Source organism: Oncorhynchus mykiss, chromosome 2, assembly GCF_013265735.2.
Source record: "Oncorhynchus mykiss isolate Arlee chromosome 2, USDA_OmykA_1.1, whole genome shotgun sequence".
Classification (NCBI taxonomy): Eukaryota; Metazoa; Chordata; class Actinopteri; order Salmoniformes; family Salmonidae; genus Oncorhynchus; species Oncorhynchus mykiss.
Window position 1 is genome coordinate 67,844,349 of NC_048566.1, and position 18,239 is coordinate 67,862,587.

Below are 18,239 nucleotides of genomic sequence, written 5' to 3' on the forward strand. Positions count from 1 at the left end.
TGTATACATGTGTTCGAGCGTGCGTGCGTGTGTGTGTCAGTGACACCTGGCAAAGCCATTGCAGAGTAAACTAGATTAAAGACACAGCTTGAAACATATCAGAGCTGCTCAAATAATCATAGCAGGGTGTTGATGATTCAAACCTACAACATTTGCTTTTTATTGGCACATACTAGAAGCATATATGACTTTCCATTATGTTATTTTCTTTTTGACTCACATTTAATAATATGTGCATTACTACTCACTGCTTTGTGCTAACCTAAAGAGCTTTACACTGCTCTGTGCTTAAGCAACAGAACACAAGCCTCGCTAATGAAAGTGCTGGCATTATAAACCATCGTGGAGGTCCCCAATAGGTTTAAGAGCATAGCAACACACTACACGACACCTGTCAGTCACTCAGAGTGCAATACATCTTCAGAGCAGCAGCAGCATGGGTCAGAGGAGATCCAGAGGAGATAAGTAGCAACACATAATTATACACACGACCTCCAGCTGACCTTTCATTGTGCTTCAGCAGGAATCACAGGCTGTAATGAGGGGAGATGAGTGGAGATGTGGTGTGGAGACAAGTATAGACCAAAAGCCTTCGCTAAATATGGTACATGCACACAGCATGTACCATATAATTGAATTGAATAATTTCAAATGATAGAGGAATGTGGGAATGTACACTGAGTGTACAAACATTAGGAACACATTCCTAATATTGAGTTGCACCTCCACTCCTACAGAAAAGCCTAAATTAGTCGGGACATGGACTTGTTCAACAGGGATGCTGGCCCATGTTGACTCCAGTGCTTCCCACAGTTGTGTCAAGGTGGCCGGATGTCCTTTGGTGGTGGACCATTCTTGATACACACAGGAAACTGTTGCGCTGCGTTGCAGTTCTTGACACAAACCTGTGCGCCTGGCACCCACTACCATACTCCATTCAAAGGCACTTAAACACTTTGTCTTGCCCATTCACCCTCTGAATGGCACACATACACAATCCATGTCTTAATTGTCTCAAGGCTTAAACATCCTTCTTTAACCTGTCTCCTCCCCTTCATCTACACGGATTGAAGTGGATTTAACAAGTGACATCAATAGGGGATAATCATTTTTCACCACTTTTTTTTAAACATAACAGCAATTGCAGGGACACCACACAGAGAGTTGATAAACTTCACAGTGCCATGATGACCACACGCCATGAACCCGATTCATCTGAAAGGCTGGCTGGTACTGAAACAGGGGTGTAGGCCAGATAAAGCTTGGGCTGACAGTGCATCTGTGTGCTGAAGAGTGATGGCCTCCGGGTCCTGGGCAGGTCCAAGGTGAAATTGTCTGTCGGAGGAGAGGAGAGAGGAAGCTCTACTCCGCTGTGCTGCAGGTACTGATGACTGTGGACAGGATGTAGGATAGTCGCGATGAGGGGAGGGGAGGTTGGTCGTTTGACGAGGGGAGGCAGGCCGTGACAGCACAATGGACTGGAAAGTCCATTAATCACAATGCCCCACAGCCAGGAGACTGAGACAACAGCTCTAAACACTAACATGAAACATATACACGTAGGCACACACACAAACCCACATAAAAACACACACAGAGCCCATTATTCAGGGCTATCAATCTGACAGACAGCTGGTATAACTCACACATTGTGCCTGTCAAATCAACCAATCACATCTGCCACTGGAAAGGCCATGTGTAGTACACCGGCTTAAAAATGCAAACATACCTTTACATCCACTGCAGCTTAAAGTTGATTCCTTTCTGAAGAACAAGTGAAAGCATTTGATGTTAACCAATTGATTTTGCCATGATTGAAATGTCTGAGCATGAGAGTGTTGTGTAGTTCTGGCCAGCGTCTGTGAGACTGTGTGTCCATCAGATTGACTACTGATAGACTACTGCTCTTAGGCTTGCAGAGACAGAGAGATCCGATCTCTAAAGTCTGTCTTTCCTGTCTGATGGGCTACATACAGTATATGCTACTTCACAGCCCCTAGGAAAATGGCCCCTTCTGTGTACGATATTAGCTGTCAAAAATATAGTCTGCCATTGATCCAAAAAGTGAGAGACAGAAAGAAAGGAGAGAGGAGCAGACAAAGTGGAGGGAAAAATAGATACGGAGGACATAGATGTGCATATCAAGACAGAATTTAACGCCTGGGTGAGAGTGGTGGAGGGAAAATCAACTTGATTTCAATGTGACAAAATAGATTTTCCAATTTTCGATGGACTGCTTTGCTTTGCCTCCCGTGGTACCATGGAATGTCCATCTAAATACACTTACAGCTCAACCTGAATTATGTCCAATGCATTTACAGGGTGGAGGAACAACGTTTTTCATCCAGCAAAAAAAAGTAGTTTGGTGTGCCAGACGGAGGGCGTGCGATACATACTTCTGAGTATCTGCTGAAGTAGCCAAGGTTTAAAGCTCTCCAGACACCTAGAAGATACAGATGTAGGATCTTTTGTGTTGCTGAGAATTTTCCTGCTCAGCAGGTAATGCAAACTTGCAGTGTATTCGATGTTTAAAAAGGCTTCTAAAGACAATGATTAGTTGATTTTTGGTGTGTTAGCTGGGGCTGGGGCAAAAGTGTGACACCAATCAGGCCACCGAGCACTGAAGTTGCCTATCCCTTGTTTACATAATTTTCATGCTCATTAAACCATTCAGTGACCACTCATGCCCTGTGGATGGGTGCATTGTCATGGGAGCCAAAATAATGGCTTTTTCTACATGACCCTAAGCATGATGGGATGTTAATTACTTAAGTATCTCAGGAACCACACCTGTGTGGAAGCACCTGCTTTCAATATACTTTGTATCCCTCATTTACTAAAGTGTTTCCATCATTTACTAGTGTTTCCATCATTTACTAAAGTGTTTCCATTATTTACTAAAGTGTTTCCATCATTTACTAAAGTGTTTCCATCATTTACTAAAGTGTTTCCATCATTTACTAGTGTTTCCATCATTTACTAAAGTGTTTCCATCATTTACTAAAGTGTTTCCATAATTTACTAAAGTGTTTCCATCATTTACTAGTGTTTCCATCATTTACTAGTGTTTCCATCATTTACTAAAGTGTTTCCATCATTTACTAGTGTTTCCATCATTTACTAAAGTGTTTCCATCATTTACTAAAGTGTTTCCATCATTTACTAGTGTTTCCATCATTTACTAAAGTGTTTTCCTCATTTACTAAAGTGTTTCCGTCATTTACTAAAGTGTTTCCATCATTTACTAAAGTGTTTCCTTCATTTACTAAAGTGTTTCCATCATTTACTAGTGTTTCCATCATTTACTAAAGTGTTTCCATCATTTACTAAAGTGTTTCCATCATTTACTAGTGTTTCCATCATTTAATAAAGTGTTTCCATCATTTACTAAAGTGTTTCCGTCATTTACTAAAGTGTTTCCATCATTTACTAAAGTGTTTCCATCATTTACTAAAGTGTTTCCATCATTTACTAAAGTGTTTCCATCATTTACTAAAGCGTTTCCATCATTTACTAAAGTTTTTCCATTATTTTGGCAGTTACCTGTATATGGGATTTTGTCTATTTTGTCTGTAACACAGACACAGGTATGAACTGTAAACATGCAATAAAGGGGTGATCACATTCAATACAACCCACTAATCATGCAATTTCTAACTCAACATAAATCAATAGCATCCTTCATGAGCACACAGACCAGGCGCTCAATGTTTGAATTACACACAGTACTAACACATTTATCAATTAATCATCTATGAGAGTTATAGCTCAGAGATCCACTCATTGCCATTTGATAGTGATTTCCCTGTTCCAGCTGAGAGGTTTCTGTTGGACTTGTTGGACACAGCCGATGCTGGTGGATAAGTGTGTATCACCTCAATTAAACCAAGCTCTAAGTGTCTGACAACAGCTAATATTCCTCTTCCACGAGCACAGTGAATCGATGTTCTGGCATTCGTCACCCCGCTGAAAAAGCAATCATGCCGTTGTCTCGCTCCGGTTAAGGAATGGGGCGATGCTGCCTCCGCTTGCTCATTAGAATGCACCACAGAAATCACCCCCCCGCCTTCCCTCACCCCCCTCATCTCCCCAGCACAGTGACCCCCTCCCCCGCCTCCTTCATTCACCTATCTACAGTCTCTTTACTGACAATAACAACAGTGATTTAAAACATCATGGTCGTGAGACAGTGAGGCAGTGAGGCAGTGAGACAGCAGCAGTGTTTTGAGGCCCCATTAGATCAGTCTGGAGAGGCTCCCAGCCCAGCCCAGCACACTCACCTCTCTGTCCAGCAGCGTGGGGGAGATCACAGTGACAATGTTTCCGCTCTCTGGGTTGATGTAGAACATGTTGGGCGAGGGTTTATCGGGCGACTGCCTCACGATGTTGTAACGCAGCACTGCGTTCTGCAACCTGGGGTCATCAGCATCCTCTGCTGTCATCGTCATCACCACAGTTCCTATGGAAACAGACACAAGTTCGTTAAAAGTTTACAGCACTATCTTGGGCACAACCTACAGATGTAGGATCTTAATTTGAGCCAGTTTTCTACATTAGGAAAATTATCTTGCAGCAACTGGAAATGTGAATTATTTTGTGGATTATATTTAATGGACATTTTTGAAGGGATTGATATTTCATAATGGAAAATCAAGTCTGAAATTTAAAAGTGGAAATTACAAACTTCAGAAACCTTTTTAAACCTCAGATATAATACATGTTTAAACTTTACTGCGTTGCAGGACAGTTCTCCTGCAACAGGGTGATCAAATTAAGATCCTACATCTGCATGATAAGCATTCCAGACCGATAAAGTCAGTCACTTTGTCAATCACATGAGTACATTGAGTTACCAAATCACATTGAGTTACCAAATCACAAGTATGATGAAAATATGAGCCTGTTCTACGCTGATCTAACAACAAGGACTGAGACAAAGGCTAAGAATAATGACGGGCATTAGTCAGAATCTCACTCTGCAACTCACATCCTTTACTAATGCATTTTCTCCCTAATGCTGGTCAGAACGATTCACCACATGTGATTTGGTAATGGAACAGGAACGGAGAGCCCCCCCTGCAGTCTAAGCTGAAATCCCAGTCAATCATTGACATCTCTTCTACGCTCCATCGTTATGTCTCAGTGATGAGCCTCACACTTCCACTCTAAAGGCAAGCGAATTTGTTAGCTGCTGGGACGGCAATCTCTCTCCCACCTCGTATTCTCTCACTACACACATCTCATATGAAAACAGCAAGACATCTCTGTGGAGCCTGGAAATTTAGATTGGACCACTGTAGAGTCATAGTACCAATAAAAAAGGTTTAGTCGTCATTCTTATCAGCCTATTACTATGACCTCTTCTATTACTTGTTATTTTAGATTTGACACTTTATTATTGATTATTGTACTGCAATGTTGAGAGAGCTAGCATACAATAATTTCACTACACGTTTGAACTGCTCTAAACTGTGTTTGTGACAAATAACATTTGATTTGTCCGCTCACCTTCACGTTTGATGATTCTTTGCTATGGAGTATTAGCCCGGAACTCAGTCAAATTAGCAACAAATAAGCCAAAAGTGCAAAAACTGCATCAGACTGCATCAAGTATGTTAAATAGTTGCTTTAGTGTAAATGGACATATGGTCAGTAGTATATAATGGAGGGCAGAGAGGCAGAGAGGTATGGGTTTGATCCCCTGGCAGGTGTTTGAAGTGTAAGCTGAACCATTTGTAGTGGGTATAGCAGTAATCCTTCTACAGGCTAATTACAGAGGCCCTGTGTGTCACAGAGCTCTCAGCAGACAGACAGATAGACAGACAATCTCTTTACCATTCCACACGCACGCATTCAGTAACTGGCTAACAGACACCCCACATCCACATACGCCACAGAGCTAAACACAGTGAGTAACTCACTCAAACATACACTCAAAACACACAAGCTGTCATCCATTGAACTCGTGACCATGGCTGACATATCCCTCCAGAATAATTAGTGTCTCTGTTTTAATTATAGGATCTGTCAGTTGGGACAGACAGAGTCGAGTACTGATGGGTGGTGCTCCGGCACAGTAATTTCACAGACCATCACACTACACAGTCCCTGGCTGATGCAGCCATCTCTACTGACTGGGCTAGAGAGGCCCATGGGTTACACAGCTCCCCATGCATGGGTTATTCTATCCACTGCTATTTCCAGTGGACCAGGATTATTCACTGTCTTCCCTATACTGTACATGTTACTTGGCTAGAAGCTCTAAAGTTGTGCACCAGACCAAGCCATGATTGCCAATACTGATAGAGAGTGAGTTTAAATGTCAAAGATCACTTCTACAATGCGGAGTTAATCAAGATACTGAGTGTTTTGTGAATATAAATATGCAAATGACACATAGACATCCTACTTCTAATCATTAATCGTGACTCTCTAAACAAAGATGAACATGTAAGCTGGAAACATTGTTTCTGTGCTCTCACCTTCTGCGTGTAGTGATAAAGATAGAGATAACTCGGGAAGTGAATCTGATAAATACATGCTCCTGTTAGGAAACTGTGAGAACTGTTAAGGCGTCCACATGATCATCATTTGCTATTGTAAAAACTCAGTTATTATGGCTTTACATCACCTGCCATCACATGGTTGGACAGTTACTTATCCAATAGAACTCAGAGAGTATATGTATTATATGTAGTGAGATAACCAATGGGCTCATCACTCATTTGAAAAAAAACATACACTAAAAACTTGGAAGTCAATTAATCAAATGATCAAATGATATATTATTGGAATATTTAAATAGCATGGGTGACTGAGAAAAACAAATTGGTACAAAAAATGGCAAACAATAATACAGGCACTATGGATGGGGATGTGAGCAGGCGGGTCTGGGCAGATGAGATGTAGTCATTGTTTGTACGTGTCTGTAAGTTACCGGTCGTATGTACATGTTTTTGGGGGAATGTAAAAAATATATATTTTTAAGAAACATTTCTGTGTTGAAAATGCCTAACCACTTGCTAAATCTAAACTCAGAAAAAAAAGAAACGTCCCTTTTTCAGGACCCTGTCTTTCAAAGATAATTCGTAAAAATCCAAATAACTTCACAGATCATTGTAAAGGGTTTAAACAGTTTTCCCCATGCTTGTTCAATGAACCATAAATAATTAATGAACATGCACCTGTGGAATGGTCGTTAAGACACTAACAGTTTACAGACAGAAGGCAATTAAGGTCACAGTTATGAAAACTTAGGACACTAAAGAGGCCTTTCTACTGACTCTGATATACACCAAAAGAAAGATGAACAGGTTCCCTGCTCATCTGCGTGAATGTGCCTTAGGCATGCTGCAAGGAGGCATGAGGACTGCAGATGTGGCCAGGGCAATAAATTGCAAAGTCCTTACTGTGAGACGCCTAAGACAGTGCTACAGGGATACAGGATGGACAGCTGATCGTCCTCGCAGTGGCAGACCACAAGTAACAACACCTGCACAGGATTGGTACATCCGAACATCACACCTGCGGGACAGGTACAGGATGGCAACAACAACTGCCCAAGTTACACCAGGAACGCACAATCCCTCCATCAGTGCTCAGACTGTCCACAATAGGCTGAGAGATGCTGGATTGAGGGCTGGTAGGCCTGCTGTAGCACAAACCCACCGTCGCTGGACCAGACAGGACTGACAATAAGTGCTCTTCACTGATGAGTCTCGGTTTTGTCTCACCAGGGGTGTTGGTCGGATTTGCGTTTATCGTCAAAGGAATGAGCGTCACACCGAGGCCTGTACTCTGGAGCGGGATCGATTTGGAGGTGGAGGGTCCGTCATGGCTAAGCAAGCTTAGCTATAAAAAAACTGATAAAAAAACCACATTGTAACACAGCGCCTCTCCTCTTTCTAAAGATCTAATTTAACTGTACTGTATATACGAATATGAATATGTATATGAATAGTGTTTAAATATTATTTTTGTTGTCTTTCCTAGATAAAACATATTTTATTTATTTTGAATTTTATGTAATATCTTATGTTGTTCTTGTCTATTACTGTTCTGTACTTTGTCATGTATTTGTACGTTTTATGTGGACCCCAGGAAGAGTAGCTAATGCATGTGCAGCATGGGGATCCTAATAAACTAAGCCAATATAACTGTAGAAGAGCTCCTGTGAGTTGTCTCCAAACCCTCTATACGTCACCTGGTTGCATGCCAAAGGTCAAATTACTGGGCTCCTGATGTGATTAACCCATACTGACCCCCATTGACCTTAGGCCTATCTGCTCAGACAGACTGAAAGGAATGACAGAGGTACCTACTATCAATATGCGCATGCAGGGAGATAGCAACCAGCTACTATCAGCACACACACACACACACACACACCCCTAAAAGCACTAAAGGGGTTCAATTTTGTCCAAAAATGTAATAATTTCTGATCCTTCTGAAATTATAGGAATTTGTCAATCAACTAGTCCTAAATAAACACGTACCACGATTTCATGTGTCAATAGGGAGCAATGGAATATAATCTCTATTTTGTATACTAGTGGTGCACAGCTAAGCTGAAAATGTGGTCTCAATAGTAAACTTTGTGAGAAAAAAAGCACCAAATTTGGCACAGAGGTGTATGTACCCTGACAATATACAGATATGAAGCCACCTAGATTTGGCCCCTGTGGGGTGTGGGAGCCATTACAATTAAAAAATAACACCAAAAAAAGAAAATACATATTTTGCTTTCAGTCAATGTTTCTATACGAAGTGGAGTCTCATCTTTCAGATGCAACTGGAACTGAGTTGATAGATCATAGCAGTTTGAGGTCTGATGCCCTTAACAATGGCCCTCTTAGGTCGTACCGGTATATAAGATTCGCTAAATCGCCAATTTCTCAGCCTCTGACCATCACAGAAACACAACACTTTAAATGAATAACATAACAACGTTCAGAAAAAGTAGCTATGGATGAAATGTATCAAAATATCTGTTCATAATATGGAAAACTAAATATACAGTATATACACATTTTGAAACATCAAATGTGACTATAAATGTGTGAAAATGTTTACATATATGCTTATTTGGGGGAATTTAAACAATTTAGGTTGTGTAACAAAAGGTTAATAAAATAATAAGTGTTACTGCTTGACAGACTGAATCCCAAGATGGCGTAGCAGTCAGACGTCTTTGTCCTGTCGTGTCCCTTGTATATATATTTTTCGTCGCATATCCTTTAAAATATTTTGCTAAACATGAACATCTAAATACTCTCCTGCAACCCGCCTCACAAAATGTGGTGTGGATCTGCTTTTTTTCCCTAAAGTATTAGCTAGCCAGCTAACTACCAGCTATCAGTCAGCAAACCATTGCCAGCGGTCATCAGCTAACCTTCAGCTCGGAAAGCTCTCGTCAGTTCGAACAACGTGACTCTAACCAGAGCATAACAGACCTGTTATTTTTATCCCCAGATTCCTACCGCAAACCGAACATTTTCATCTGGATCTTCACAACTAGCTAACCGCAATCCCGGATGACTACTCCTGGCTAGTGTCTCGTCACCTGCCCGGTCTACTAACTGCTAGCCCTTGCTAACTGCTTGTTTGCTAACCCGGTCTGCTAACTGCTAGCCCCTGCTAACTGCTTGCTAACCCGGCCTGCTAACTGCTAGCTTGCCCCGGTCTACTAACTGCTAGCTGCCGGCCTGCTAACTGCTAGCTTACCTGCCCGGTCTGTAACTGCTAGCCCATGCTAACTGCTTGCTTGCTAACCCTGCCTGCTAACTGCTAGCTTGCCCCGGTCTACTAGCTGCTAGCTTGTTTAGCCCCGGCCTACTAACTGTTAGCTTGTTCGCCTGCTAACTGTCTGAATCGCCGTGTCCCCAGCCAGCCCAACCACTCACTGGACCCATTTGTTCACTTGGCTACGCATGCCTCTCTCTAATATCAATATGCCCTGTCCATTACTGTCCTGGTTAGTGATTACTGTCTTATTTCACTGTAGAGCCTCTAGCCCTGCTCAATATGCCTTAACCAACCATGTTGTTCCACCTCCTACATATGCGATGACATCACCTGGTTTAAACATCTATAGAGACTATATCTCTCTCTTCATTACTTAATGCCTAGGTTTACCTCCAATGTACTCACATCCTACCATACCTTTGACTGTACACTATGCCTTGAATCTATGCTATCGTGCCCAGAAACCAGCTCCTTTTACTCTCTGTTCTGAACGTGCTAGACGGCCAGTTCGTATAATCTTTAGCCGTACCCTTATCCTACTTCTCCTCTGTTCCTCTGGTGTTGTGGAGGTTAATCAAGGTCCTGCAGTGCCTAGCTCCACTCCCACCCCCAGGTGCTCTCATTTGTTGACTTCTGTAAACGTAAAAGTCTTGGTTTCATGCATGTTAACATTAGAAGGCTACTCCCTAAGTTTGTTTTACTCACTGCTTTACACTGCTTTACTGCTTTTTACACTCTGCCAACCTAGATGTCTTAGCCATGTCTGAATCCTGGTTTAGGAAAACCACCTAAAACCCTGAAATGTCCATTGCTAACTATAACGTTCAACTACCAAAGGGGGCGGTGTTGCAATCTACTGCAAAGATAGATAGTAATACAGAACTCTGCAGGCTAAGTCTGTACCCAAACAATTTGAGCTTCTACTTATAAAAATGTACCTTTCCAGAAACAAGTCTCTCACTGTTGCCGCTTGCTATAGACCCCCCTCTGCCCCCAGCTGTGCGCTCGAAACCATATGTGAATTGATTGCCCCCCATCTATCTTCTGAGCTCGTGCTACTAGGTGACCTAAACTGGGACATGCATAACACCCCAGCCATCCTACAAAATAAGGTTGATGCCCTCAATCTCACACAAATTATCAATGAACCTACCAGGTACAACCCCAAATCAGTAAACACGGGCACCCTCATAGATATCATCCTAACTAATTCGCCCTCCAAATACACCTCTGCTGTTTTCAATCAAGATCTCAGCGATCACTGCCTCATTGCCTGCATCTGTAATGGGTCTGCGACCAAACGACCACCCCTCATCACTGTCAAACGCTCCCTGAAACACTTCTGCGAGCAGGCCTTTCTAATCGACCTGGCCGGGGTATCCTGGAATGACATTGACCTCATCCCTTCAGTAGATGATACCTGGCTCTTCTTTAAAAGTGCCTTCCTTACCATCTTAAATAAGCATGCCCCTCTCAAAAAAAGTTGAATTAGGAATAGATATAGTCCTTGGTTCACTCCAGATCTGTCTGCCCTTGACCAGCACAAAAGCAACCTATGGCGTTCTGCATTAGCATCGAATAGCCCCCGTGATATGCAACTTTTCAGGGAAGTTAGGAACAAATATACACAGGCAGTTAGAAAAGCTAAGGCAAGCTTTGTCAAACAGAAATTTGCATCCTGTAGTACTAACTCAAAAAAGTTCTGGGACACTGTAAAGTCCATGGAGAATAAGAGCACCTCCTCCCAGCTGCCCACTGCTCTGAGGCTAGGAAAAACTGTCACCACCGATAAATCCACTATAATTGAGAATTTCAATAAGCATTTCTCTGCGGCTGGCCATGCTTTCCACATGGCTACCCCTACCCCGGTCAACTGCCCGGCACCCTCCACAGCAACCCGCCAAAGCCCAAATCCTGATAGCTGATGTTCTGAAAGAGCTGCAAAATCTGGACCCCTACAAATGTTTTATTTTACCTTTATTTAACTAGGCAAGTCAGTTAAGAACAAATTCTTATTTTCAATGACGGCCTAGGAACAGTGGGATAACTGCCTGTTCAGGGGCAGCCTGTCAACTCTGGGATTTGAACTTGCAACCTTGGAAAGCTGCCGCGGTCATCCCCCTCTTCAAAGGGGGTGACACCCTAGACCCAAACTGCTACAGACCTATATCTATCCTACCCTGTTTTTCTAAGGTCTTTGAAAGCCAAGTTAACAAAACAGATTACTGACCATTTCGAATCCCACCATACCTTCTCCGCTATGCAATCTGGTTTCAGAGCTGGTCATGGGTGCACCTCAGCCACGCTCAAGGTTCTAAACGACATCATAACCGCCATCGATAAGAGACATTACTGTGCAGCCGTATTCATCGACCTGGCCAAGGCTTTCGACTCTGTCAATCACAACATTCTTATTGGCAGACTCGACAGCCTTGGTTTCTCAAATGATTGCCTCGCCTGGTTTACCAACTACTTCTCCAATAGAGTTCAGTGTGTCAAATCGGAGGGCCTGTTGTCCGGACCTCTGACAGTCTCTATGGGTGTGCCACAGTGTTCAATTCTCAGGCCGACTCTCTTTTCTGTATACATCAATGATGTTGTTCTTGCTGCTGGTGATTCTCTGATCCACCTCTACGCAGTCGACACCGTTCTGTATACTTCTGGCCCCTCCTTGAACACTGTGTTAACTAACCTCCAGACGAGCTTCAATGCCATACAACTCTCCTTCCGTGGCCTCCAACTGCTCTTAAACGCAAGTAAAACTAAATGCATGCTATTCAATCGATCACTGCCCGCACCTGCTCGCCCGTCCAGCATCACTACTCTGGACGGCTCTGACTTAGAATACGTGGACAACTACAAATACCTGGGTGTCTGGATAGACTGTAAACTCTCCTCCCAGACTCACATTAAGCATCTCCAATCCAAAATGAAATCTAGAATCAGCTTCCTATATCGCAACAAACCAAACATACCCTCGTAAAACTGACCATCCTACCGATCCTCGACTTCGGTGATGTCATCTATAAAATAGCCTCCAACACTCTACTCAACAAACTGGATGCAGTCTATCACAGTGCTATCCGTTTTGTCACCAAAGCCCCATACACTACCCACCACTGTGACCTGTACGCTCTCGTTGGTTGGCCCTCGCTTCATACTCGTCGCCAAACCCACTGGCTACAGGTTATCTACAAGTCTCTGCTAGGTAAAGCCCCGCCTTATCTCAGCTCACTGGTCACCATAGCAGCACCCACTCGTAGCACGCGCTCCAGCAGGTATACCTCACTGGTCACCCCCAAAGCCAATTCCTCCTTTGGTCGTCTTTCCTTCCAGTTCTCTGCTGCCCATGACTGGAATGAATTGCAAAAATCTCTGAAGCTGGAGACTCACATCTCCCTCACTAGCTTTAAGCACCAGCTGTCAGAGCAGCTTACAGATCACTGCACCTGTACATAGCCCATCTGTAAACAGCCCATCTATCTACCTACCTCATCCCCATACTGGTATTTATTTATTTTGCTCTTCTGCCGATCTACCATTCCAGTGTTTAATTGCTATATTGTAATTACTTCGCCACCATGGCCTATTTATTTCCTTAACTTACCTCATTTGCACTCACTGTATATAGACTTTTTGTTTTCTTTTGTTCTAGTGTATTATTGACTGTATGTTTTGTTTATTCCATGTGTAACTCTGTGTTGTTGTATGTGTCGAATTGCTACGCTTTATCTTGGCCAGGTCGCAGTTGCAAATGAGAACTTGTTCTCAACTAGCCTACCTGGTTAAATAAAAGATGAAATAAAAAAATAAAAAAACAGACAGTGTCTTTGCAATCATTACCAATGACCCCTGTCGGTGCTTTTTTAGCTAAATATGTTTGCACTTTTAGGGATGATTGAGTAATGGAACTAGATATAAAGCAATAGATGATTGCCAGAACCTAATGATAAGCCAATTACACCTACCTTGATTTAGTGAGGAGTCATTAGCCACCATGCTTCTACATCTGCATTGCTTGCTGTTTTAGGCTGGGTTTCTGTCCAGCACTTTGTGACATCAGCTGATGTAAAAAGGGCTTTATAAATACATTTGATTGATTGATTGTCATCCCTCATAAAGCCCATGTTCTCGCCAGTGCCAAAGTTGAATCAATGTTAACTACATTTGATGGTTAATGGGAGGGTCTGAAATGGCTGGAGATACACAACGTCCCTCATTTAGAGAGGATGAGATCAACTCACACAGGCCAGGGGCTCCTCTCCTCATTTATCCTCTCCGTGCCAGAGACTGGGAGAAATGGAGAAGAAACAATGGAATAGATTTGTGGGAAAATGTCTATGCAAATATTTTACACACTTTTCTCCATTCCCACCTCTCCATCTGTCCCTATCTCCCTTTCTCCATCTCTCTCTACAATGAGTCAGAGGGGCCTGGGCCCAAGTTCCCTGTTCGCAGTTACAGTGCATTCGTAAAAGTATTCAGACCCCTTGACTTTTTCTACATTTTTTTTAACGTTACAGCCTTATTCTAAAATGGCTTAAATCTACACACAATACCCCAAAATTACAAAGCATAAACAGTGTTTCAGTCATTTTTGCAAATTTATTGAAAAAAAAAAGTTTTTTAAATATTACATTTACATAAGTATTCAGACCCTTTAATCAGTACTTTGTTGAATAACCTTTGGCAGCGATTAGTCTCAAGTTTCTCCCATTCTTCTCTGCAGCTCTGTCAGGTTGGATGTGCAGCAAAGAGGGTTCAAATCCAGGCTTTGGCTGGGCTACTCAAGGACATTCAGAGACTTGTCCCGAAGCCACGCGTAGTCATGCGTTGTCTTGGCTGTGTGCTTAGGGTCCTTATCCTGTTGGAAGGTGAACCTTTGCCCCAGTCTGAGATCCTGAGCCCTCTGTAGCAGGTTTTCCTCCTCCCTCATGTGGTACCCTTCCTGCAGGCTCATCCTGACATGACCCTCCAGCATGACAATGCCACCAGCCGTACTGCTCGTTCTGTGCATGATTTCCTGCAATACAGGAATGTCAGTGATCTGCCATGGCCAGTGAAGAGCCCGGATCTCAATCGCATTGAGCAGGTCTGGGACCTGTCGGATCGGAGGGTGAGGGCTAGGGCCATTCCCCGCAAAAATGTCCGGGAACTTGCAGGTGCCTTGGTAGAAGAGTGGAGTAACATCTCACAGCAAGAACTGGCAAATCTGGTGCAGTCCATGAGGAGCAGATGCACTGCAATACTTAATACAGCTGGTGGCCACAGCAGATACTGACTGTTACTTTTGATTTTGACCCCCCCTTTGTTCAGGGACACATTATTACATTTCTGCTAGTCACATGTCTGTGGAACTTGTTCAGTTTATGTCTCAGTTGTTAAAGCTTGTTATGTTCCTACAAATATTTACACATGTTATGTTTGCTGAAAATAAACGCAGTTGACAGTGAAGACGTTTCTCCTTTTGGCGAGTTTATTATTAGTTTAATTATACCGTACATCGCTTTCCAGCTGGTGTCAATTCCACAAGTTACCACCGGCTAAGGCTATGACGTTGAAATGCCTCTTGACTGTTCCATCTCACTGAGCAATCCACTGTAAGAACACTAATAGCTCAATGGGAAATGAGGAGAGAGAGGGAGAGCGGGTGAACTAACTGAATAGGCTGGTTCTGAATGAGCTTAGTCAATGCAGAAAGCAGATACACTTTACCTTCTTCCACGTTGTTGCTGTTGCTGCTATTCAGAAAGAACACTTATAGTAGTAGTACCATGTATTTTTTTGTGTTGGATCTCTCTGCCGAATACCCGCAGCAGGGGCATTTGGCAGTTTACCGCCAAGGTTTTTCCATTCCTTAGCCCATGCTTCCATAAGCAGAGCCCAAAATAAAACACAGCCACAACAAATATTAAACGTACCTCCTTCTATCGTTCATGCTTTAAGTCCATTGTGCACTACCTATGGGAAGTGGGGAAAAAAAATGAATATTCCACTGTAGAGACACACACTTCTACTGAAGAAGCCATCAGCTGCCTGCTGCCTACTGCTGCTTTATGGCCATAACCAAGGATATCTTCACTGTCCCTTTTGTTATCTGATCTTGTGGTGGTTAATTCTCATCCTCCCTCAGCATGTGCAGTATACTGCCATTCAAATAAACTAGCAACACAACCAAACATTTCTGTGGCTCAGGATTCTCTCATTGCAAACCTCCAAAGTGCTTGAAAACAAAGAAATAGTGTCACCATCTTGGATGCACTGTAATTAGTTGCAATAATTAACAATTAACCATATTAGGCACAACAATCAGAACGTAATCTGTTAAACTGTGAGGGTCAATCTGTGGAGAATTAGAGGCCCTTCTCCAAGTACCAAAAACCACACAGTCTACAACTGTTAAACAAAAACTTTTCCCATTGATTCATTTACAGCACTTGGGTTAGTGGAAATAATTGACCTGCTATGGAAGCAGCAGTAGCATAAGTAGGAGTCTAGGAGCTCCAGACCAGATTGCTATGCTGAAACACAATGGGATTTAATGACTACTGAGCTGACAGTGAGGGGAATTGACTCAAATAGTTCCTCCTCAACTTCTCACCGCTCATCACATCCTAATTGTCTTTAAAGGTCTAGACTACTCACTCCAGAACACAGGGGTTGGAAGATAAAGAATGTAAATTATTGATCTATGGAATATATGTATTTTTCATGTATTTTTTACCAGAGAAGATAATCATCAGAATTCATCAGCCTGATGGTGCATTTTAGTATAAAGGGAACATGGAATGCTAGGTATGGAGTTATCTGACTGAAGAATGTCATTGAGATTAATGTCATAATGGAACATAACATTGACCGATGGTGGGAGAAATTATGAAAAAAGGTTTGTGGAATTCAAAAAATGACTTTTTAGAGCTGATATGAAACACACAAACAAAATGTCTGCTGGAATCTGCTGCTATCTCTGCTTCAGTTACAATACAGCAGCATGCCACAAATCCCACAGCAATACACAGCAAATAAACTCCACTGTATCATTCTGATAACATCTGCCCAGGTGACGTGATCCCTGGCTGTGATGTTCAGTGGAGTGAACCATGCCCTCTTCTGGCTGCACACAGGACCACAAACCCAACCCAACCTGGCACCCAGAGCCAAGCTCAAACAGCACACATAAACACACTTCCTGTCAAAGGATTACACATTCTGGTGGGCCAGCAAATGGAACTTACCAATATCAATACAGTGGTGAAAGGTGGAGGTAGAAGTGAGAGAATAGAGGAAGAAATACAACATGAGAGGCTAGTTGCTTCAGTGTTTGTCCCTCTACTGCATCTCAGAGTACCTTAGAGTCTGCTGGTGCCCAGAACAAGAGGATTCTTTCACAGCAACAGTCAAATGGATCCCGGCCCCTTCAAACCAGCAACGAGCCAAAAGCCTCTCTTTTTATCAAAGGAAATATTTGAAAGTAAATTATGTTAGATCATTAAATTAAATGTAATTCCTTCCATTGTCAAACAAATTAATACTATTTTAAATTATTCAAATAAATAAATGTAAGGTTACAGTGATAAAAAAGTGAATTTTTTGGCAATAAATAGGATAAATAGGCTGTGTTATTGTTATCAGACATCTCCTCCAGACACAGTCTTCATTACAATCAGCTCGGTGTGTATCCTCCATCAATCACTTCAAGTCTGCTGGGAATAGCTGCTTACAGATATCATATTCTGTAGAGCGCTGACTAAAGCTGTCACTGGTATTTCTAGTTCAGAACACAATATATATTTTTAAGTGCATATTTGTATTTTAACACTTTGATTACAGTCCAACTTTCTCTGGTTTGCGGCAGGTAGCCTGGTGGGTAAGAGCGTTGGGCCAGTTATCGAAAGATTGCCGGATCGAATCCTAAAGCTGACAATGTAAAAATCTGTCGTTCTGCCCCTGAGCAAGGCAGTTAAACCCACTGTTCCTCGGGCACTAAAGATGTGGATGTCGATTAAGGCAGCCTTCCGTACCTCTCTGATTCAGAGGGTTTGGGTTCAAATGCGGAAGACACATCTCAGTTGAATGCATTCATTTGTACAACTGACTAGGTGTCCCCCTTTCCCTGTATCCTCCTTTACACTGCTTATAAACCCACTGACCCCCTCTCTTGCACTGGTCTATGCACATTCATACTACACTGCCACTCCAACCCACACACTACATACGCTCAGACACACATGCGTATTGACGCCACACACACACACGCACACACACACTGTTACACTCTGCAAATATGCTGTTGCTTCTCTGTTTATTATCTACCCTGATTGCCTAGTCACTTCTTACCCCTACCTACATGTACATATTACCTCAATTACCTCAACTATCTCATACCCTTGCACATTGACTCGGTACTGGTACTCCTTCTATATAGCCTCGTTATTGTTATATTATTGTGTTACTATTTCCATTTTTTATTTAGCCATTTTTGTTTACTTTTTAAC

At 42.5% G+C, this 18,239-nt stretch overlaps 1 protein-coding gene across 2 annotated transcripts in view; it reads right to left on the bottom strand.

The window, feature by feature from the left end:
• The window catches only part of cdh13 (cadherin 13, H-cadherin (heart)), a 526,708-nt gene that overhangs the window by 178,163 nt on the left and 330,306 nt on the right, over positions 1–18,239 (bottom strand). For both annotated transcript variants that reach the window (XM_036954055.1, XM_036954048.1), the window contains one exon: positions 4,281–4,459. In XM_036954055.1, the coding sequence (XP_036809950.1) occupies positions 4,281–4,459 (179 nt within the window). The remainder of the gene's footprint in view (positions 1–4,280; positions 4,460–18,239) is intronic.